Here is a 24,488-nt window from a genome sequence, read left to right on the forward strand (position 1 = left end):
TAGTTAGCTATGCTTGAAAATGCTTAATTTTAGCAAACGTTACATTTCATTAAATATGCACATTTTTGACATATTCAGATTTATTCAGTAATATATTTCTGAAAAAATGTGATAAGAGTGAAGGCGGAAACTTCGAAGTATGAAGTGGCTAAGGATGACCGTACACCCAAAATGTTGTACTCGTAAAGTAAAAATGACAGTTTACTTGTCATTACAAAAAATAAAATATGTGTGGTTGTTTGCAACAGTTAATGACCGCATGCCTCCGGCCCTAAACTCAGCTGGGTCTAGCTACACCACCACAAACACAAAGGTGAAGCAGGGGAGACAAGTCATTTGAATTTCACGCATAAACATTATGAATGCAAAAGGTTTCAAAGCAGCTGAAATGATTGAAATCTGTTTCATGAGCCTGAATCGAGCCTTAACAGATAGTGGTTATAGTCAGTTTAATGAGGATTTAATCAACCATTTGATTTGAGTCAAATTATGTGTACAGTAATCCCTTGAATATCGAGGTTAATTGGTTTCAGACCCGACTGTGATAAATGAAATTCAGTGAAGTAGGAGTCCTTATTTATAAATGAAATATTTTTGTAGTTAGAGCATAGAAAACTCGCTTAGCATCTTCTAAAAATGGTTGTTTACATTATTATCTAGACATGTAGTAGACATAAGAGTGAATACGCCACAAGACAGAAACAAGACTTATGCTTGTGTGTGTTGCTATAAATGTGTTCCCAAGGGAAGCACAGAGAGTGGCGGACAGCAAGTGATATCGGGAGATCAGAGTTAAATTTCAGCTTGTTGGCTGCAACCGTAGCTAGTGTTTTTATTGGAGATTTTTATTGTGCCTGTTGTGAGATAATTCAAACCTGCAATAAAAGCCTGTTGTTCCGGCAATCAAGTCTGGTGCTTGTGTGTCTCACCGACCATTACGCTAACATTACTGACACCCAGTGACCATTGTAGAATACTACGACATCTTTGAATGCCTTTTATTTGTATTTTAGTCATTTTTATGCTCGTTATGCTTAATCCAGGCAAAAAATACGCAAAATTGTCTTAAATGTGCATGTTTTGACTAGGCTGTATTCAACTACAAAACAGCATGATTTATTAATTAATATATTTTTGAAAAACTGTGATGGAGTGAAGTTTCGAAATTCAAACCGCTAAGTGGTGAGGGACAACTGTACATCTAATTATGACAATCGCTGGACAAGTGGTTCATGGAATACACTGAATACATATAGGGCCCTAGTTTTACGTTTACAGCTTGAAATTCAAAACAACTTAATCCCCTCCTGCCAAATACCTCATTGTCTTTTCCCTTTTCACACTCTTTTTGCCTCTCTTTCCCTCTTTTTCCTTTGAACTCCCTCCTTCTCTCCTTGTCCAGTTTCTCCTCTTTCATTGCTTCCTTCTGCATGCCTGACACTAGGTCAAAGATGTCCATATGTCGCTAGAAATGGGAATGATTTACAAGAAAAGTGTTTTCAAAAGAAACAAAAACAAAACAGGTGCACTGATTGCCCTGCATGTCGTACTTCTGGGGACAAATGTTTGAAAAGTACAAGCCTCGGATCATAACTACATCTTATAAACCACATTTTGCTTTGAACCTTTCTGTGTGCTACGACTGATTACCTCTCGCTCAGATGAACTGATTGGCAATCTAAAGTACATACAAGTAAGATGATTTTAAATGCACAGACTCAACGTTTTAGGTGGTGGCAAAACATCACTCCAGTGCGGCCTAATGAGGCTAATGTTGAGAACATTGCAGCTTTCCGACTGACTTACATCTGCCTTTGACTTCTGGGACGATCTCTCCAGTATGTCGTCACATGACAGATCGGAATCCTCAGAGAAGCTCAAGTTTCTGCGGGACTTCATGTCTGTCACATAAGATAAGCAGAGCAAAATCAAGAACATACAATCATACTCGAGGCTTGTCCAGCTCCACGCCATCTTACCAGATGACTTTCCATGAGGAGAGGCTCTTTTCGTGCCAGAGTCCTGAGTGGTGGAGCCAGATGATGGCGTACTGGGACATGATTTGTCATCTTTCTTCTTCTTGTCCTTCTTGTACCCTGAGAAGACGGCCTTCCACAAAGACTTGTGTTTGGGTGGTGTCTCGTCTGCCCCAGAGAGTCGACTGGCGTCGTTCTTGGCCTTCTTCTCCTTTTTGTTCTTACGAGGTGAGAAAAGTGAACTTCGCTTCTTGCTCTTACTCGTGGACGAGCTGTCAGAGGATGCCATGGAGCTGTCCAGACTCCGGTTGCTACTGACGAGACGCTCGGGTAGAGTCTCAGCCTTCTTAGATTCCAGAGCTTTTACAGCAGACGTCTTTGGAGATACTGAAGACTTCTTACTTTTCCCGACGACCTCTGGAGTTACACTCCAGGCCACTTTAGGTGACACACCCTCTTCTACATTTGACTCTTTCATTTTATTTAGCTGCTTGGCCATTGCGTCTTTGAGAGCCTGGCTCTTGATGGATTTTTCTCTTGCCCTCATCCTCTCCTCAGCAATCTCTTTGGCCTCTGGAGAGAACTGAGAGGCCCGGTGTGTCTTAGAGACTGAGCTGACAGGGATGTTGGGTTTACCATTTTCCATAGCTAAAGCCAGATGAAAAGGAGGTTTTTCTGTGGCCTTACTAGTAGGTGGAGTGTAAAACTTGTGCATGCTGGTTTCTGGCGTTCGCTCGTCAAAGTTCTCCTCCACATCGTCAGCAAATGGAATCTCTTCCACCGTTTCCACAAAAGACTTCCTCATCTCCTCTGAGCGTGGCTTCTTTTTCTCCCTCATGATAACAACAGGTGTTTCTTCCAGATCTGTTGGTGGCAGAAGCACTTTCCTGGCTGCAGGTTTAGGTGCAGATACAGGACTCATTTGGGTTCTCTGAGCAGGAATGGGAGTCTTTGTTTTGGGTGGTTCTTTGGCACGCTCGTATGGAGGTTTTTCTGTCCCATTGCTCCAAGAGACCTGGTGTTTTTGCTGCCTGAATACCGCAGGGGACTGATTAGCAGGCACAGGCGGTGGTGGGCTGGATGGTGGGGTCAGCATGACGGAGTCAGAGGTGTTATAGCTGTCACTGTTTGCCGTTTGACTTGTGGCCATACTTCCATTTAGGCCTACGCCTGAGCTGCTGGTGAGTTCTTTCTTGTCAGAGCCATTACCTCTGCCTTCCACAACAGCAATGGGAGTAATGACTTGACCTTCAAGAGTGATGTTGAGTCTGCGAATCACAGTGCGCCCAGTTAAAGCAGGCTTCTGGTCCTCAAACACTTCCAGAGACATTGTCTTGGGAGAGGTGGGATCTTGTGTTGGAGTTTTTACATCACTCTTCACCAAGATTTTACCACTGCGATCTAAAGGTGACAAACCAAGACTTTTCCGGATCTCTGCGCTCTTTAACCAAAATTCCTCGATGATATCAGTCTTTTTTGACAGAGATTCATCTGTTGAAAGGTCCTCAGACTGTGAATGTTCAGGTGTGGCTCTGTCAGTTCTGGCCATGGGTGTTGAAGTAACATTTGGGATAGGCTGAGTTCTAACTGGAGAATCAGAGACCTGAGGTGATGAAGGTTCATGGCAGGGCAGAGGCTGGGCACATATTGGGGAGAGTGGGTTGCCTGTAAGGGGGCAAATTGATCGGTGTGGGTAGACGGGTGACTTTGGTGTGCACGTCTCTTGTAGTGGGGTGGGCTGGGAACGAATTGGACAACCAACAGGGGACTTATCAGGGGGTTTGAGGGGGCTCTCGACAGCTGGATTGACCGGAGAGCCGATGTCAAAGGGTGAGACAGTAGCCTTGACAGAGGCAGCCGTTGGAGAGTTGAAAGGGGAAGGATCAAGGAAAGTTGTTGGCGAATTGCAAACCGGGCTCTTGGATGCTGGTGAAGGTGTTGTCCTCTCAACTTTTGGTTCCTCAGACACCACTGGTTCTGGGAAAAAGCAGGTTTCTGGGGACTTCACCTGATAGACAGTGGAATAAACAAAGGAATATGTTGTTGTTGTTTTTTTTAAACATGTACTGGATGATCATTGGACTTATCGTACCTGTCTTTCAGGCTCTGGTGAAGGTAAGACTGGAGATAAAACAGCATCATCTTCTTTTTGCATAGGTTCAGTGGTAGATGGTTCTGAATACATTGACAGAATCGGAATGTTGCTGCATTAACCACATAATAAAACACCAGAGTTACAAGTGCGACGGAATGATTAGTGCCATATACCAATACTTGAAGCGATTGCCAGACTTTCAGCTATACTGTCCTGCTGCGGAAAAGCTTCAGTGTGCACTGATGGGTGCAAACGAGCCTCAGCTTCAGCATCAGAGGGGATGTCATCTAGAATAAAATGTGATTAAATGAGAGATTAGTTATTTTTTACTTTGGAAATAGTTAATGACTATATCTGCTGACCCTGATCCATTTCTGTCCCAGGCTCCATATCGGGACTATCAGCTTCTGCTTCCAAATCATCCTCCTCACAAGGCTCTGGCACGACAGAAATGACAGAAAATTAGCCCCAACCTTTATTTGTAAATATCTAGCAACATATTTATTTTTTTTATCTTCTTCCTTTACATATACTTTTGATTAAACAAACCATAACCATCACAGAATCCATTCAGGGAAAACTAAACTTTAATGAAGACATAGAAAACACCTATAAAAAAAGTAATACTAAAATTCTCCAAAACCCAACTCCTTGCTTGCTTTAAAAAATATATGCATAAAATAATGGTTAATAAGTTAGTGATCAAAAAGCAGAGTTAAGAAGTAGCATAAAATTCATGCAACTGTCAACTTGTATATAAAAAGGCAAAACCAAAACATTTATAGCATGTTAGGAGATAAGGTGGCAGTGCTGTATGAATGTGAATGCATTGGCAGCCACGTTTCCTTCAGATTACCCCAGGGCAGCTGTGCTTATAGATGTAGTTTACCACCACCAGTGTGTGACTCAGGAGTGAATGAATAATGGGTTCACTTCATTGTGAAGCACTTTGGGTGCTTTGAAAAGCGCTATATAAAAATGAATACATTATTATTTATTATAAGCCTTTAAGTCTAAGCGTCATACATATTGACATTTCTAATAAAAAATTGGACGGGTGTCCAAACTTGTTTCCCAATGAGGGCCACATAGTGAAAAATGACAGGAAGCAAGGGCCACTTTGATATTTTGTAGCTATGCTAAGAAGTTATATATATTTCAATGGAAAACCTGCATCTCAGCTTTGTGAAAAAGTGTATTTTTAGTATCAGTCTGCTCTTTTTTCCCCCCATTTTTGCTGTATTTTTTTTTTATATATATTTTCCAAATATTTCAAATTTCTTTCGTTTATATATTTATTTCTCAAATAAATGTTTTGGCATAAAACAGGTTTGGGACTTTGGTTTCATTATACAATGGAGAAGTGTACTTATTTTCTTTATCCACAAAAGTTTGAACTTTGAGAGTGTTTAAATGAGAGAAATGTGAAAATGTTCACGCCTGTCTGAGAAAAGTGTATAAAGTGTGTGTTGAAGGATTTTACAGTCTTGTAGACAAAAAACATGCACTGTAAAAGAAAAAAAAAACATAAATGAAAAAACATATTCTGTATATGAAAAAACATCCTGTGTAAACAAAAAATATATGATTAACGAAAATACATTAGGAACGAAAAAAAAATAAACTTCTACAACACAAATTTCACTTAAGGGTATTTTTTGGAACCTCACGCCTGCGTTAAATGAGGGAACATTGTATTTGCTTTACTTTTCCTGTTTATTTACTCACATTTTGTCTCTCCCGTGTTATTCCTCTCTCCTTAAGCCATTATAATTATGTGCACATGACGTGTGCAATTACGCAAATTAGACCATGATGTAATTTTGTGCAAGAATAATAGACTGCAGTCCTGTGGGAAACACTGCAATACATTTAACAACACTAGCTAAGGACATAACGAAATTGTGAAAGTGCATGCTTGAGGACCACCCCAATCGAGTAAAATAAAGCTTCTAAACCAGTGCCAAAAATATTCCCCATCATACAGTAACTCTCACATTACGCATCGAGGTGTACAGCGATGCAAGTGTTTGTGGGCCGTGATGGCTAATCTGTCTCAGTATGTGTTACATTCAAAGGACAATAAAGGGAAATACTTTTTCTGGAGATGGAAAGGGTTCGAAGACAAGTCGAAACACAGGTGACAAGTAGACCATAAGAAAGTTGGTGTCCTAAGAATGACAGCCTTCCAAGCATGCTTGTGAGTGTGTAGTCTGTGCATGCGGCAACAGGCCAGCCAAAAGACAGAGATAGATATACGAGTCTCAGAAGGGATGTCATGACCCCTCGTTAAGTCTGTGCTACCTCCAGACATTGACTCCAACCAGACTCGCACTGCTTCGTGCCGGGCAGATGTGTGGACAGGGGCTACATTCAAACCGGAAGATACAGCACAACGACGAGGGAATGGGTGTCAGGGGAGAAACAGTAAAAAAAAAATTAGACACATGGGAGAGAAGCAGCAGAACACAAACGAACAAAGAGGAACCAAAAAAATAAAATCAAAAGCATTGACTAGAGGTGTTACATGATGCACTGGGATTGGATCAAAGAACTGCATTTCCCCCCCAGATGACTGCAAAACGACCAATTATAATACTGAACAAGATGACATCGCAGGAAAAAGCAATGGGATAAACAAAAACAGATGGGTTAGTCCTATTCCAGACACTGATTAATGAGACACACTTATTCCAGTGAGGGCTACTTGTCTTGGGTGGGCCCAGTGAACCTCCCCAGGTCTCAACTCCTCAGGTGTGGGTTACCTGTGGAAGAGAGCTGCGAGGGCTCAACGGGCTGAGAGGCTGAGGCCAGTTGGCCACTCCTGTTTGTCTCAGAGTCTGGATGTGTTCCCCCCACACCTGGAATTTCAAGAGGGTCCAAAGGCAGCAGGGCTTGTTGAATGTGGAGGTTCTTGGCTGAATGCAGTTGCCAGTGTGTGTTTGCAGTTGTTTTACATTTTCACAAACAAATGAAGAACAAGTCGCACAACAGGGTGGGTAGGGAGGATAGAGAAATAGGGAGACAAGAGGATGAGGAAAGACAGGACAAAACATTTTTTTTAAAAAAGGGAGAGAGAAGAAGAGAGGAAGTTAGAATAAAGTAGAAACCATCAAAGAGGAGTAGTGGCTGCATGCACTAGATTAGACTGCAAAAAAAACACCAGTTTATTGACAAGGCTAAAACATAAGTTGAGCGCCTGTGGGGGAAACAAGCATGACATTATTCCATTAGTTTTTAAAAGCCACATAAATGGAATGAATTGAGGGTTAAGGGTAATTGTATAGTAATAATGTCTATGGAACACAAACTTGCAACAAAAAAAATCCTTGAATAAGCAACCCAAACCAGGCAGCAAACACATCCACAAGCAGTTCTGCTGCTACCTTTAAAAGTACCAACACCATCTTCATCTGTGAGGTACTTCTCCAGCCAAAGGCCTGACTGGAGTTCCCTGTCCCATGGGCAGTAATCACCCTCTGCCAGCAGGGGGAGACACAGGCCCGCCAAAACAATGTGTACACAGGGTATAACAGAAAAGATGAAGACACAAGAAATGTTAAAACATCACAAACGGAACACACTTAAGGCTTTGGATGCTCCTGACACACACAGATGGAAACAAACTACAAATAACACTCATGTCACACAAAGAGAAAAGGAAACATACCTTCACTTGACTCATCATCTTCTTCATCTTCCTCATCGAGTTCAGCCAGATCCTCGTCCTCACAGGGGTCACCCCTAAGCTTGGCATGTAGCTGTACCGCCTCCTTCCAGGGAACCCCTCCAAGGTCTGAGGGGCTGGGAAGCTGCTGTTCATTGTCTAACTCGACTTCCGCCTCTTCTTGATCTTCCTGCTCATCGTCCTCTTCCATGTCTGACTCTGAGCTGCTGCAAGAAAATTCAAACAAGTGTCAGAGCCAGTAGGGGGCGCAATATTGCCTTGTGCCACTGGTATTTCGCAGCCCATTCAGTCTATTCAAATGTAGTGCAAATGTATGCAAGTTAGGATAGGCCTGTGTCATAATCTTTATGTGTCGTGTTTCTGTATTTCTTTCAGATCTTTATTAAATCCTTGTTTCGAAACCAAAGCAAAGTTGAAAGGTCATACTGGTATGTTTTTCAACATTCTTTATATTCCGATATTCTTTTCTACGCTTTAGGGATATGCCAATCCAAGATACTTGAGGTTAAGAGGTAATATCTGAACATGTTTTTGAATAAGTAGTAACTGTAGTAACTGTTGCAGTTTTGGTCATCTAGGGGGCCTTAAGCAAGACGTGGCCTGAGGCTGGTGAACCAAGTGATGATGTTAGTATTTGGCGGCCCCCTGGTGGCCGCGGGGAACTCTGCAGTCGCTTCAGGGGTGTCCAATCTTTTTTTTTTTTGTAATTTTCCAACTATTTCAAATTTCTTGCTCTCCATGTTTTTCTTGTCATTATGACTTTATTCCCATGATATTTTCACTGTATTCTCGCAACCTCATTTTACAACATTACAACTTTATAGGTTTCTCATAATATTAGGACTTTCAAAAAAAGAACGTCTTCTATATTTATATTTCAAATTTTTCTCTTTTTCTTATGAGATTACAACTTTTTTCTCTTAAGATTTTGACTAGAATTACTGCTGATTTTTAAATGTTTGCTGCTATTTATTTAATTTATTTATTTATTTAGACCTCACTTTAGACATTCTGGACATATCCAGTCGTCCCTCGCCACTTCGCAATTCAAATTTCACGGCTTAACTCTACTGCGGTTATTCAAAAATATATTAAGTAATAAATCATGGTGTTTCATGGTTGAATATGGCCTATTATTAGTCAGAGAATATGCATATTGAAGCAATTTTCGTATCAAATAATCATTTTCAAGCATAAAAATGTCTTGATCAACTAAAATACAAACACAAGGTATTCAAAAGATGCATTCACACACTGATGATTCGTAGTATTCTACACCGGTCACTAGGTGTCAGTAATGTTACTGTAATGTTGGGTAAGACACACACACTCACCAGACTTGATCGCTGGAACAACAGGCTTTTATTGCAACAACAGGCATGATAATCCCTAATAAAAATCCGGAGTAAAACCACGGGCTACTGTTGTGGCCGTATCCCACAGAAAGCTAAAACTCCCTGTTACTTCCTGTCCGTCCCACCACTCAGTTCTCCTAGGGAACGTATTTAAAGCACAAGCATGAGCCTTAGTCATGTCTTAAATGACTTTTCTCTTATTATGTCCAATATATTCAGTGACTATAGGGGTGTTATTTCATGCCCGGAGGGCTCTAATAATGTTAAAAACCGTATTGAGAAGGTCATAAACAGGTTTTCCATGCTCTAACGCCCAAAATATTCAATTTGTAAATAAGTAATCTTACTTTGTGGAATTTCACTTATCACAGTCAGGTCTGGAACCAATTAACCGCGATAAACGAGAGATTACGCTATAAGGAGACATGCCTGACGTGTATAATCTTGCTGTAATGTGTACCTTTGCATCGCACTCTTACCTGGAGCCCAGGTCAACGTCCGTGGCTTTATCCAGCACACTGCTAAGGTTATGCTCTGCCAGCGTTTCTTCCGGCACCTCTTCCAACTCCTCCTCCCTCTGCAGAGACAGTCGGTAGTTCTCCAACTCAATGCGCTCCGGTGTGCCGCGAAGTCGTTTTGCCAGACTTGGCTCCTGCAGGCCGTTGACCTCAGACACTGTGGTCGAGAAGCACAAGAATGTAGAGAAACAGGTGAAATCGTGCCATCAGAGCAGGCATGAAGGTAATACCGTAAAGCAGCCAGAAGCAATGTGGGACTAATTGAGTGAGCATTCGCTTTCTGGATATCTGTGTGTGCGGGTGTAAGTCAGAGCAGGTGAATGCAGATGCACTCACAGTTTCTGACCTATTAGTCCCATCCTCTACTACCACAGTTCCACAAACTTGTATGCATACAGGACAAACTTGACAATAACACACCAATCTGTAGCTCTATTTGCATTTATTTCATTTCATATTATTCCTAAACAACATAAATATCATTCAACATAGTACAGCACAGTACGGTGTTGGTACAAGGTGGGTGCCTTGCCTTTTTCCCATCCTGAGAAGCAAATCCTAAAAAGGTAGTTTGTTCAACTTAAGAATGTTGAGTGGAATTGATCAGAATCAAACTTGTAATAATATGTGTAGTGTTTATCTACAAAAGTGTGATTTGGGGATGTGTGAAAGCATTTTCTTAGTCCATTTCAAACTATCCTTTCATCTGAACAAACTCTGAGATTAAAAGGCGCAATCTTTTGTGCACAGCTGACATAAAAGTAAAGTGGAGCAACAGTACTGAAAAAGATCACGCCGGCTGAAAATGAAACCACAAGCATCAGTTAAGATTTGAATATTACATTGCACATGCCACTACAGGGGTGTTCAAACTTTCCACGAAAGGCCACATAGTGCAAAATGAAAGGGCCACTTTCATATTTTTGCAATATGCTGAGAAGTTATATTTATTTGAAGAAAGAAACTATCTCTGCTTTGTGATCTAGGTAAAAATGCATATTAGTATCAACTTCACTCTTTTTTTTGCCATTTTTGCTGGGGGTTTTTAAAATTTTTCCAAATATTACAACTTTCTTCCTAAATAAATTTTATTTTCATAATATAATGACTTTGTTCTTATAATATTGTAATTTTTTCCGCAAGCTAATTTTCAAAAAATTACAGCTATATTTTGTTTTGCTTGTTTCTCATAATATTACGATATTAGAAAATCTATTTGTTTCTTTAATATTTCAGCTCTATGCTACAAAAATTACATTATTTTTCTCATAACATTACTAGTTTATTCTTGTAAAATTGCTCCTTTTTTCCCCTCATTAGAATCCAACTTTTTTCTCTTCATATTTTGACTTTAGTCTCGTAAAATTACAGCTGTTTTTTCCATTTCTACTGAACTTTCTTTCTTGTTATTAAAAAAAAAAACCACAAATGACGCCATTCTCATAAAATTACGTCTTTTTCTTGTTAGATTGCAACTTTTTTCTCTTAAGACTTTCACTTTATTTTCGTAAAATTAAAGGCTGTTTTTTTTTGTATTCCTGATGAATTTTCCATCTATTGCAACTTTCTTTTTGGAAATTTTTCATTATGACAGTCATTGTGACTTTATTCCCATGATATTTTGATCTCTTAACCTTATTACTTTTTACACAACCTAACTTGAAAAAACAACAACAAAAAAAAAAACCTTTATTTGTTGTTTTAAGATTTAGACTTTATTTTTGTAAAACAACTGCTAATTTTTCAATTTTTGCTGTATTGTTTGTTTGTTTTTAGAACGTATAATGTATATGTGTAATTTATTTTAAAATGGCACTTTGGACACCCCTGGGCTAGTACATTCATGCTTCACACTAGAAGTTGTCAGGTTTGATATTTTTACACCCATACAACATTTGTACTTACAGTACATACACTGAACTTATGATTCTACACTTGCCACATACTGCAGCAGGCCTAACTTCAATCCCTATGATTACTCGAGTCTGAATCCCCTATGCTGCTCTCAACATCTAACAAGTACCGTAAATGCAATGCAAATAACGCGGCAAGAATTCTAAGTCGGCAAGCACACACAGCAATTTAAAAGAGGTGAGAGGTTGGTGGATGCAGAAGAGGGCAGCAGAGAAGCTCCAATCACAGGCACTCATTTTAAGCTGCTTTGATAGGAGGGGGGAAAGGTAAAGCTCACAAAAGCACTGAAACAGGCACTTGGTCACAGTAAGGTGGGTTGTGGTAAAAGTGTGCTACTGTTACACAGACATCACAGAGCAGGCTCTAAAAGAAACGTATCACATAAGAGGAGCTAAAAGTCAGCAGGCCACTGGAGGTTACACAGAAGAACCAAGCTGGCTCTGGCAGGCCCAGAAACAACATGCAGTGTGCTGCCAGGGTAGGATAAAAAGATTCCTTTTACATATATTTTATATTGCTGCCTGGAGAGATGACAAAAAAAAAAACCCAACTATATTTAACCCTATTTAATTTCCAAGCCAAGAACATAAAAAAAATTGCTTCAAGATGCACAATTCACTTTTAAAAGAATGCTTCTTCTGCTGACTTGAAAGTGATGGTGCACCTTAAAGAAAGAAAGAAATCAATCACTGACACAATGACTTCAACTAGTTACACAAACACATTGCAGACTAAAGAGTCCATACAATCACAAGAGAACATGCACGATCTAAAGCTATACAGTCCCAAACACGTTAGTTGGTAAGATAAGAAAGGAGAGAAGGAAACAAAAGGGGGGAGGGACAGGAGGGCCATGCTAGAGGAAGTTGAGCAGGGCATTGATGGTGAAACAGCAGAGGAGGTAGATGCAGTAGGTACACAGGAAGGGAGAGTCAAGGGGGTTGTGTGCCACCTGGTGGCACGTCGACGAAAGTGTACGGCGGAGGGAACGCAGCCGCACTCCCCAACCTATGGCCACACGGCAGGGTGTAGCGGCCACAGGAAGGGAGGAAAGTTGGGTACCTGAGGGCCGGAGCTCAGCTGAGGGGGATGCTGCTGCCATCGCCCTTCCGGGGGCATCTACCATCACCGCAGGAGAGACAGGCTCTTGGTTCTCCTACGAAGGTTGAAAAAAAAATAATGTTAAATGTGTTTTCTCTCAACTGTATAAACACATGCATTCATTTCTCCGGCATTTACATATAGCAGTGGTGTCCAAACTCTTTCCAGCAAGGCCCACATAGTGAAAAATGGCAGTATGCAAGGGCCACTTTGATATTTTGTAAAGCAACACTTGTAAATATGCTAAGAAGTTATACAGTATATATTTCAAGTAAAATTCATCATCTCAGCTTTGTGATACAGGTGAAAAAGCTGATTAGTAGTACGAACTTTGGTCCTTGCTATTTTTCCCCATTTTTGCTGTTGTTTTTTATTTTTTATTTCAACTTTGTTCTTAAATAATCACTACAAATTTTATTTTCATAATATTACATTCCCATAATATAACTTTTTCTCCAACCTAATTTTCCTAAAATTACAACTTTATTTTGTTTTGCTTCTTATAATATTACAACTTTAAAATAACTTTTTCTTTAATACAAAAATGACAATTTTTACTCAATATATTTCAAGTTTACGCTCATAAAAATGCAAACACCCATGTACCCTCCAATATCCTTGCAAGGGTGTAGAGCTGGTCCAGTGTTCCGTGACCAAGACCAAAACCACATTGCACCTCCTGTAGCCGAGGTTCAACTACCAGCCGCACCCGCAAAAGACTTTCCCAGGGAGGCTGAGGAGTGTGATCACCCTATAGTTGGAACACACCTTCTGGTCACCCTTCTACCAATCCAGGGGTACTGTTCCCGACTTCCACACAATGTTGAAGAGACATGTCAGCCAAGACAGTCCCTCAACATCCAGAGTCTTGAGGAAATCAGGGCGAAACCTCTCCGCCAGAACCTCTTTGAGGCCGACCGAAAATCATGCGCCATGACCTCACTGAACTCCTCCCACAACTTTTGTTGTTTTTGCCTCGACCACCGCCGATTCTGCGTGCCGCTTGGCCTGCTGGTGTCTGTCAGACGCTTCAGGAGGCCCACGAGCCATCCATGCTCAATAGGACTCCTTTAGCTTGACGGCAGTCCTGACCTCTGATGTCAGGGTTCGGGGTTTGCCGCCACGACTGGCAGACCACCTTGCGGCCGCAGCTCCGATCAGCTGCCTCAGTAATCGCGGCACGGAATACGGCCGCCCCCGTATCCTTGTCCTCCCCCGGGATGCAGGCAAAGCTCTGCTGGAGATGAGAGTTGAAGGCTTGACAAACGGGAGACTCTGCCAGACAGGTGCACTTATGGACATCCTTATGTCCCTTGTGGCTTCTTCGGCCACCAGAGCCCCTCCCCAGGGCCTGGCTCCAGGCTGAGGTCACAGTGTCCCACGTCCAGGCAAGGTGTGGTCTCTCCTCTTGTTTTTTTCCCTCTCCTCTTGTTTTTTTCCATAGGGTCTTCTGAATCACACTTTGTCTGGCACGTCACCTAGGACCTGTCTGCCTTGAGAGACCCTACCAGGGGCATATAGCCCTGGACAACATAGCTCCCAGGATCACTTGGTGACTCAAACCCCTCCACCAAGATAAAGTGGTGATTCACAAAGGAATCCTAATATTATGAATTTATTGTTGTCAAACTGTAACTTTTTTTCCTCGCTAGAATCCAAATTATTTCTTTTATTTAATATTGTGACTTTATTCTTGTAAAATTACGGCTGTTTTTTTCCCCCCTATTTCTGTTGGGTTTTTTTTAAATTTTCCAACTATTTTAATTTCCTGTCACTTTTCTTCTTGTAATTATGACTTAATTCCCATAATATTTTGACTTTATTCTTGTAACATTATAACTTTTTCCCGCAACCTAATTCTCCAAAAATGACAACTCTATTTGTTGTTTTGTTTGTTTCTCATATTCTGATTTATTATGACATATTATGACACTTCAATGTCAACTCTATGCTACTAAAATGACGTTATTTTTCCCTCATAGTACGTTATTCTCGAAAAAATTACCACTTTCCTTGTTAGATTACAACTTTTTTCTCTTAATGCTTTGACTTTATTCATGTAAATTGACTGCAGATTTTTTCCACTGTTGCTGTTTTTTTTTTGTTATCTGTTTTTTGAATGTGCTGCTTGCTGCAAAAGGCCCCAGACCGCAATTTGGATACCCCTGACATATACAGTAGGGTCTCTCTTTTATACTATTTTTCTACCATTTAAATACAACAAGTACCTTAGTGGTTGGAGCTGTGGAGGGCGAAGGTGCAGGCCTCTTTCTTTGAGCATAGCCAGAAAGACGGTAACAATAGTGTGGCTTGCAGTAAAACTTCCCTGTGGATAAAAATGGACAAACTTAAGACATTGCACAACACATTAAACACACAAGCATTTCAGGTTCCTCTAATCTATAGGCTTTATGTGTTTTGCAGGACAACGTATGGTTGTTAGTTTGCAGTTTGTCCTGGGGCACAACACACATCTTAGATAGGATATCATGTATAAATCATGTTGCCGTTTCCCCAGGTAAGGCTTGAAAGCCTAGTTACCTTCAGGGGCTAGCAGTAAAATGTTGCTTTTTCCAAAATATGGATAGATTTTGGCAATATATTTGAATACAAATAGAAACACTGTTGTCTTCTTTATTCTAGACACTGCATGATGTGCTGTTTGCTATGCGTTGCTGTGGTCAGAAAGAATAAAGATGACTGCATCTGGCCCAGAATGTGCACAAATCTGCGGTGTCACAAGGTCGATTTTTGGGGATTTTAGGCTTGCAGCCACTTGACTAGTAACTAAATGTGCCAAATGTGGAAATTGAGCATCAAACACACTAAAAAAGCTTACTAAAAGTAAACACTGAATTATGATCACATGCCAATGCCAATGTGTGTTAACGGCATCCTAAACCATACAGTAGGTGAAGTCTTCACCTTCTTTTGTTTGGCTTTTAATTTTCGTCAAAGTATCACTTGGTTTTCATTTTAATTTTCATTCTCATACAGGACAGCTCAGCAAAGACTACGCAGTAGATCCCCGCACATTAGCTGATTTTTGGTAAAAAAAAAAAAAAAATATGCATGATATATATATATATATTATATATACAAAATATGTGACAATACAGGTAAAATGTACAGCATACATGTACCTCTGTTAAAAAACTCCGAAATTTTTTCATGTTTATGTCTTTATGCTTCACTGATAATGTGTTTTTGTTAAGTCTTGAGATGGGGTACTTTGTTTGGCGGCCCTTGAACACACCGTAGTTGCTGTGCTCTAACTGGATACGTCCTGACTCCGATTCTATCTGTTCATCAATGAACTACATCAAGGGTGTCCAAAGTGTAGCCCGGGGGCCATTGGAGTCTGCGGATGTTATTTTATTGGCCCTCGGGACGTTCTAAAAACAAAAAAGTGGATAAAAAAACCCCAGCGAAAGTGGAACTCGGCAATAATTTTACAAGAATAAAGTAAAACTCTCCAGGGAAAAAAAGTTGTAATCTAACAAGAAAAAGTCGTAATTTTATGAAAATGTCACTTTAGCCCATAAAGTTGAATAATTAAAGAAAAAAGATTTTTTTAATTGAAAAACAAACAAAACAACAAACAAAGATGTAATTTTTGTAAAATTAGGTTGTGGAAAAGGTAATATTGTACGAGAATAAAAAATTAAATATCATGGAAATAAAGTCAATAGTTACAAGAAAAATAAATACAAGAAGAAAGTTGAAAATTTGTCAAGAATGGAAAAAAACAGCTCTAATTTTACAAAAATAAATTAGAAATACGATACGAAAAAAGGTGCGGAAAGCTATATTATGGGAATGCTCTTCCTGCCTGTTTTTGAGGTTGGAGGCGAGGAAAACAGACACACAGACACATGGCAATATATTGACGCCTTGTCAAGCTTTAATCTCGTGAGCTCTTGTGGTGTGGCACGAGATCTTGTGACACACCTAAAATGTACACGTGTTGCTTTACAAAATATCAAATTGGCCATTGCATCCTTTCATTTTTCATTATCTGGCCCTCGCTGTGAAACGTTTGGACACCCCTGATCTACATTATCATTCATTAGTAGGGAGTACCTATACATACTTTGGGCTTTTATTTCCAATGATGATCTGAAATCAGAGGAGAACATCAACATCAAGCGAGTCATGTGTTAAATAGATATTTTTATGGGAGTTTCAATTACTCGCGGATTTCCGGCATTCGCTAGTCGGCTTGGAACGTACCTCCTGCAAGAAAGCGGAGATCTACTGTAAACCAGAACTAAACCTTACCATCCTCAACGTCGAAAGCATAGGAGGACAGTCGGAGCGTGGTGCCACAGTAGTCGCACTTAAAGCAGGTGCGATGGAAGAATTTCCCTTCTGCACTCAGTCGCTCCATCACGTACACCCTCTTCCGACAAAAAAAGCAAACGTCGCTGCCGCCGATGTTGACTGGGAACTCTTTTCTGAGAGATCCCTGTGGAAAGAAATTGCATAAAGTTAGTTTTAAAAAGCAAAATTAAAAAAAAAAATTCGGGGGAGTGTAAATATATGTCTTATTGGAAATCAAAGTCCAAGGTCACAGCACACCACTTCACATCTGTGCTGAGCTAATACTTCTTTCAATGACACTAGGCATTCAAGGTTATCTGCAGGTTGCCACATGTCCTAAACACTACAACCACAGAGTACTACTAACACTCAGATTTGTGCAGCCACATGCCGTTGACCGCAGCGACAGCAAGCTTACCACATCTCTCTTCTCAGGTAAAGGTTTGGACTCCTCCTGAGCCTGTAGCTGACTGGCTATCTGCTCAGCCAATGAGCTAACACCCCCTGTGTACATCCGTATATAGTGCTAGGAAAAGCATTAGAGGGGAAACATGAAGAAACATAAGGAAATGAGGCAGGAAAAGAAAAGAGAACATGAAAAAGGTATACAGAACAGGAGGGAGATCACAATACAAGAAGAGGTGCATGCAAACAATGGTGGCTCACCGGTTTAATTATTTTACAGCACTGCTACTGGAATGGAGCAACATAAGACTTGTAGCGCAGGTAAGCACTATCTTAGACTTGTATCAACAAGGTTGTGTTGCATAATCCCAATGACTGATGCCAAATAAGACAATTATTATCAATGTTTCACAACGCAGCAGCCAAGAGTGGCTGCCATCAGTTTATACCTAGCTATTCTGCTGCCTAATCAGGCTACCTTAGGAATTCAAAGAGATGAGAATTAAGTTCAACAGTGGGTATTCCAGTACAGTACGGTGGATCCCTGTTTTTTTGGTGGGGGTTACAATCCGGAACCACCGGCAAATGGTAAAAATCTGCAGGTAATTATGGCCATAAAAGTGTATTTTTGACGCACGGCTCACCCCCTCTCCTCATCCAAACCCTCCTGCAAGCTTGACATTGACATTCTCTTCTGATTTTGGATCAACATTTGCAATGCGAGTGATGAACAGGTGCATAGGTACCAGTACAGGTTTACACAGGCAGCACTACCTATACACAGGTACACAAGTACCTGCACTGGTAGGTACCTACACAGATACTGGTACAGGTACTTTCACAATGGGTCACCAATTCCTCTAACATGCCGACACGTGCTGACATTGTCACGGTCAAGCAAGTACTATCCCTGATGAATATCAATCTGATGTCTCATCATATAAGAAACTCTTTGAAGAGGAAAGGCACATACATTTCCTTCCATTAGGAGGGGGAGGTCCACAATTAATTCTTCATCACGGCGACGTTAAGAGATGAAGAAAATGGTGGAAGCAGCCACCACACGCCACAATTGTGCAGAGTTACCTCATATGGTCCCGTTTTCGTCAATCACAGCTTTGCGGGGAAGTATGACAATAGAGGAGCAGAGGGCTCTTCTTTGGGATAATAATGGGTGTATTTGTTTTTGTTTGCACCCGGATAAGAGGATGATCGCTGAGGCTGCTAGTGGTAGAAATCAATGGTTTTGTGAATAAGACATCTCACTTCACAGAGAGCAGGTATTCCGAGTTGTATGGTTGCTTGAACCCCGACACACAAACACAATCAGAAGCAGGCAGAGAGCTGCATACAGCAGACAGACGCTTAAAAGCGCCATCATTAAAGTATTTGTGTTGGCGGTACAGCATAAGTGAATGTTCTTAGCTGTACAACAAGAGATAGCAATCCCTCGCCACGTTGTCTTGCCAATTTCCACGGCATCACGGTTTTTCAAAAATATATTACTTAATAAAACATGCTGTAGTTGAATATGGCGTATTATTATTTTTAAAAAGTAAACATATTGAAGCAAATTGTACTTTTTTTTGCTTAAATTACGTATTTTCAGGCATAAAATGAAGTAAAATACAAATACAAGGAAGAAGACACATTCAAAGACACTGTGAATGATACGTAGAGCTACTAGGTGTCAGTAATATTACTGTAATGTTCGGCGAGACACACAAGCACCAGAACTGATCGCCGGAACATCAGGCTTTCATTGCAAGTTTTAATTATCTCAGAACAGGCACAATAATCCCTAATAAACTGTCACTGGCAAGCTAAACCTCAACGCTGAGCCGACATCACTTCCTCTCCGTCACTCACTCTGGCCCCCAAACACTGGAACACATTTACGGCAACACACACAAGCATAGGTCTTAATTTATGTCTTCAATGGCTTATTTTCTGTTATTATGTCTACTATATTGAGTCATAGGAATGTAAAGGTGACTATAGGGGTGTTATATCATGTCTAGAGGGCTCTAACAATGTTAAAAATGTATTCAGAAGGTCACAAACTGGTACAAAAATATTCCCTTTATGAATAAGGAAATTCAGTTATCACGGTCCAGTCTGGAATTAATTCACACAATAAACGAGGAATTACTGTATATGCTGCAAATGTTATTTACCGCTCGGAAATTCCAGAGCATCTCTGAGGCTTCAAGCAATAAATAATACTGCTTCTGTTCAGTTGTGATAAGACATAAAACAATACTGTGGCATGACTACACAATTATTAGGAAAAAAACAGGTTAACACCAGAAGAGGTTGCACGTTAGTTACATACCACAACAAGCAGACTGGGATGACCTTCAGTTGTGTTAAAGAAAACAACACTGCAGTGCCACGATACAATTTCTGGGCCGCAAGAGGACGGTTTTGTGTTTGTTAGGGACGATACACTGCATTTCTTTTTCAAGCCACACAACAGCTACCTGTCTTGTGGTGTCAGAAGAAGAAGGAGGAGCAGAATCAGAGGAACTTTGGGCTCGGGCCAGGTGCCATTGTTCCATGAAAAAACGTGAAGGTTTTTTCTTAGGCTTCAAGGAAATTATAGGGGAAGAGATAGAAATATTACTGCTTAATTAATTGTACAATTCTCATTCTCAAGTATTTACTGTGGATAGATAGTTTCTATGCATCGTCTAACTAATTATCCATCTTCTCAACAGTCACTGTACAACAACTGACCTTCCAGAAAACAAACATACACATAGAATTATCAGTGACTAATAAATCAATGTACAACCAGAGTAAAATAGCTATTCATTACTGCTCATCCATACTCCAAGGCAGGTCTGCTGGAAAAGAAACTGCTGCTTTGCAAACAAATATCAATAACAGGCTGCTGAAACGCAACCATTGCAAATAAGGATGTTTCACCTTTGGTCCGGTTGACTTGCCTTCCAAATGAGAGGCAAGTTGCTCAGCCCTCTCCTGAATACTAAGCACATATAAGGGCATTGGGTCAGACGGACACAAAGACGTGGCTGGCTTCTGCAGAAAAATCCACTCATTAACCACAAAATTGATATTCCATTTTTCCTTTTTTGATACTTTTCCAAAATCAGTCACTCCTTTGTGTTAAAAGGCCTTTAGTCATGCAGGTGTGTAGTAAGGGTGCAGTTTGCATCAGGGGTGTCCAAAGTGTGGCCTGGGGGCCATTTTTGGGAAACTTAAATACATGACAGCAGAAAAGGAAAAGACAGCGGTTATTTTACAAGAATAAAGTCAAAAAAAATTAAGAGGAAAAAAAAGTGGCCATTTTATGAGAATAAACTCACATCATTCTTCAATATAATATTAAAAAAAATTATTTTAAGTCATAATATTAGGAGAAACAAAAAACATAATCAAGTTGTAATTTCATAATAAAAAATTGGAAGATATTATAAAATATTATGGAAATAAAGTCATAATATTACGAGAAAAAAAATGTACAAAAAAAGTTGAAATAGTCGGGGAAAAAACAGCAGTAATTTTCCAATAATAAAGTTAAAAAATTAAGAGAAAAAAGTCGTATTCTAATGATAAAAAAAAATGTGGCTGTTTTACGAGAATAAACTTGCATCATTCTTCAATATGAAATAAAAAATACATTTTTTTAAAGTCATAATATTAGGAGAAACAAAAAAAGAATCAAGTTGTCATTTAATAAAAAATTATAATATATTATAAAATATTATGGCAATAAAGTAATATTACGAGAGAAAAAATTACCAGAAAGTTTCAATAGTCGGGGAGTCATTTTATGAGAATAAAGTCAAAATATTAAGACAAAAGAGCCGTATTCTAACAAAAAAAAAGTTCAGTTTTACAAGAATAGACTCGTAATATGAGGAAAAATAATGTAATTTTAGTTGTACAGAGTTGAAATATATATATATCTATATATATATATATTTTTTTTTTTAAAGGCATAATATTATGAGAAACAAAACAAAATAAACTTGTAATTATTGGAAATTCAGGTTGGTGAAAAAGTTATAATAATATGGGAATAAAGTTATAATGTTACAAGTAGAAAATTTAAAAGAAAATATATGAAAATTTGGGGAAAAGAGTGAAGTTGATGCTAATAATAGGCTTTTTCACCTACATCACAATGCTGAGATGCAGTTTTTTTCTTGAAATATATAAAACTTCTTAGCATATCTACATGTGTTGCTTTAAAAAATATCAAAGTGGCCCTTGCATCCTTTCATTTTTCCCTATGTGGATCTCGCTGGAAAAAGTTTGGACACCCCTGGTTTACATGAATAAAACTCATAATCCTCCTAAGAAAGTGTTACCATGTAAATCTTCATTAAATGTTGAATTAAATTCGTTCAGGTGCACCAGAGAGTTAAGGATCCAGAAAAAGCCTAACCTTTCTACAAGATTCTGTGGCAGAATGGCGTGAGCCCGAATGCTCAGAGAGGCCTCGTGACAAGTACCACTGCTCTAAAAAGAAACGGGACGGCTTTTTCTTAGGCTCCAGGGGAAAGAGAGTTCAAAAAAGAGAGAAGAAGAGAAGATAACAAGAAAGGGTGCATGTAAAGTCATTAAGAAGTATTGTATAATCTGTAAGCATTACCATTGGTTAATTGCTACATGTGTTTGTTGTTTGCACACTAGCCACAACACAGCCATGCAAAGTGTTCACCTTTGGTGGCTTGTCAGCTTTGCCCTTAAACTTGGAGATAAGGCGGTCAGCCCTCTCCTGTATACCAGGTACATGAATAGGTCCTGGGTCATTCAGGTGCAAGGGCTTCCAGTCCTGTCAAGGAAGCTCTATTAAGACCTGACAATATGAAGAAAATCCTCATCGCTACTACAGGCCTGGTCAGGCGATTATTTTACCCCATAATTCACAGGCTTCTCGTAGTATTCAAGCTCTTCTTCTTCTGGAGTGACACTGTACTGCTTGAAGGCAAATATAATTCAAATAAAAAGCAGAGTGCCTTCAACAAACGCCGATTTACAAGTTGCCACTTTCACAGGAAATGTGCACACGATACAGCATTCATTATTAAGAAGCTTGCGTAGGGAACACCAGATGGGTCTACCCACACACAAACACACACATAAAACACAGCAGAATGTGTGTCACCTCAGTGTGCAGAGAGAGCGAGGAAGTGGAGGAGGAAGAAGAAAGGAGCAAAATGGTTTTCTTTGGGCAACTCCGAGAGCCCGAGCTGGATGCTTGGTCGCTGCCACTTCTTGCCTTGAGGGACGAAGAACAGAACATTTAGCACGAGCCGATGAAGACGTTGACGTTGGTGATGTGGTTCCTCGCTCCCCATCAGTACCGTTTAAAAAATAATTTCAAAATTTAACAATCATGATCACCAAAGTATTGTTAATACAGTATTTCAGATTTACTGTATATTACGTGGTTAGTAGGGGGTACTGTTGCAATTGATTAGGTTCACTTCTACAGTACATGTGCACACAAATATACTTTAGCAGAGAGACTCTCTAAAAATCTAGTCAGTCAGACACACAAAAAACAAATAGTATAAAGATTTGGGAGAAGAATATAAGACTCTCTCTGGGTAAAAGTCCAGTAACTATTCAAACATTACCCCACAGGGGTGTCACGAGATTAAGACTTGATGAGATTTCTTGTTCAAAAAATAACTGTATCACGATAGTAAATAAATAAATCTAAATAAATAAATTAAATTAAGTAATAAATTAATCACTCGACTCGATAAATGAAAATCCATCCATCCATTTTCTATACAGCTTATCCTCATTAGGATTGTGGGGGCATGCTGGAGCCTATCCCAGCTGACTTCAGGCGACAGGCGGGGTACACGCCAGCCAATCGCAGGGCACATATAGACAAACAATCATTCACACTCACATTCATACCTATGGACAATTTAGCGTCTCCAATTAACCTAACATGCATGTTTTTGGAATGTGGGAGGAAACCGGAGTACCCGGAGAAAACCCACACACGCACGGGGGGGAACTTGATAATTGTGCTGGCCTCCATATATTGCCATGTGCATGTGTGTCTGTTTTCCACTTCTCTCACCCACCAACAGGCAGGAACAGCATTAATGCTGTACATTGGTTCATTCACACACTACAGATAAACGGCGAACAGAGTGAGACCTCTTGTCAGCCATAAATTCCCTTTGTCTCTGTGGGGGGGTGGCACATACACACACAGCAAAAGAGTGCAGCTTCGTGAGGAGCAATGCAAGGTAACTGAGTAGAAGTTAGGACGGAAAAAGATGCTTGCAAAGCCAAATGTCACTGCCCTAGGTGTGAATATTAATAATGAGCAAGGTGAGCCCATCAACATGAAAGAGCCAGTATGCCGAATTCATTCAAAAGTGGTACGAACATAAAAGACAACAAAACAAACTTGCTAACTAACTAACTCAAACATATCCATCCATCGATACCGCTTCCCCTCATTAGGGTCATGGGGGCATGCTGGAGCCCATCCCAGCTGACTTCGGGCGACAGGCGGGGTACACCCTGGACTGGTCGCCAGCACATACAGTATAGACAAACAACCATTCACACTCACATTCATACCTATGGACAATTTAGAGTCTCCGATTAGCCTAACATGCATGTTTTTGGAATGTGTGAGGAAACCAGAGTACCCGGAGAAAACCCACGCGCATGCAAACTCCACACAGAGATGCCCAGGGGAGAATCGAATCCAGCACTTCCCGATCTCCAGTCTGTGACTGTGTGGCCTACATGCTAACCACTAGACCACTGTGCGCCCCTCCCTCCCCAAAAAAACCTGTACATAGAGATGCAGAGTCTTCATCCCGACAGTTTGGTCGGCAAAGTAAATACTTGTACAAACGGAACAGCGCAAAATTGTGTGCGTTCACAGAAAGTCATTGCAAAAGAAATACTGCTTGTTAATATACTGTAGTTGAAAAGCCAGCATTTCAAGAAATTCAGTACGAATTGCCTGTGAGGAAATAAATGTCACAAACTGCAATTTCACAGCTTTACAGATTGAAAGATATAAGATGATATGTTGATATGTATTATATCTTATTAAAACATTTGTGGTTTATTTGGTCTCAAAAAATGTTGGCA

At 40.0% G+C, this 24,488-nt stretch overlaps 1 protein-coding gene across 2 annotated transcripts in view; it reads right to left on the reverse strand.

Annotated features, from left to right (window-relative positions):
- The window catches only part of mical3a (microtubule associated monooxygenase, calponin and LIM domain containing 3a), a 112,627-nt gene that overhangs the window by 25,216 nt on the left and 62,923 nt on the right, over window positions 1-24,488 (reverse strand). The window contains exons 22-42 of one of the 2 annotated variants that reach the window (XM_054777877.1): window positions 22,516-22,629; window positions 22,266-22,325; window positions 22,069-22,182; window positions 21,793-21,897; window positions 20,307-20,420; window positions 19,859-19,963; window positions 17,389-17,496; window positions 16,929-17,115; window positions 14,876-14,973; window positions 12,609-12,702; window positions 9,594-9,789; window positions 7,742-7,965; window positions 7,458-7,550; window positions 6,837-6,989; window positions 6,376-6,438; window positions 4,434-4,508; window positions 4,245-4,358; window positions 4,069-4,151; window positions 1,980-3,984; window positions 1,807-1,901; window positions 1,319-1,465 (exon numbers count right to left, since the gene is read on the reverse strand). In XM_054777877.1, the coding sequence (XP_054633852.1) occupies window positions 1,319-1,465; window positions 1,807-1,901; window positions 1,980-3,984; window positions 4,069-4,151; window positions 4,245-4,358; window positions 4,434-4,508; window positions 6,376-6,438; window positions 6,837-6,989; window positions 7,458-7,550; window positions 7,742-7,965; window positions 9,594-9,789; window positions 12,609-12,702; window positions 14,876-14,973; window positions 16,929-17,115; window positions 17,389-17,496; window positions 19,859-19,963; window positions 20,307-20,420; window positions 21,793-21,897; window positions 22,069-22,182; window positions 22,266-22,325; window positions 22,516-22,629 (4,347 nt within the window). The remainder of the gene's footprint in view (window positions 1-1,318; window positions 1,466-1,806; window positions 1,902-1,979; window positions 3,985-4,068; window positions 4,152-4,244; window positions 4,359-4,433; window positions 4,509-6,375; window positions 6,439-6,836; window positions 6,990-7,457; window positions 7,551-7,741; window positions 7,966-9,593; window positions 9,790-12,608; window positions 12,703-14,875; window positions 14,974-16,928; window positions 17,116-17,388; window positions 17,497-19,858; window positions 19,964-20,306; window positions 20,421-21,792; window positions 21,898-22,068; window positions 22,183-22,265; window positions 22,326-22,515; window positions 22,630-24,488) is intronic. The other variant, XM_054777878.1, reaches the window with a different exon arrangement.

Source organism: Dunckerocampus dactyliophorus, chromosome 5 (assembly GCF_027744805.1).
Source record: "Dunckerocampus dactyliophorus isolate RoL2022-P2 chromosome 5, RoL_Ddac_1.1, whole genome shotgun sequence".
Lineage (NCBI taxonomy): Eukaryota > Metazoa > Chordata > Actinopteri > Syngnathiformes > Syngnathidae > Dunckerocampus > Dunckerocampus dactyliophorus.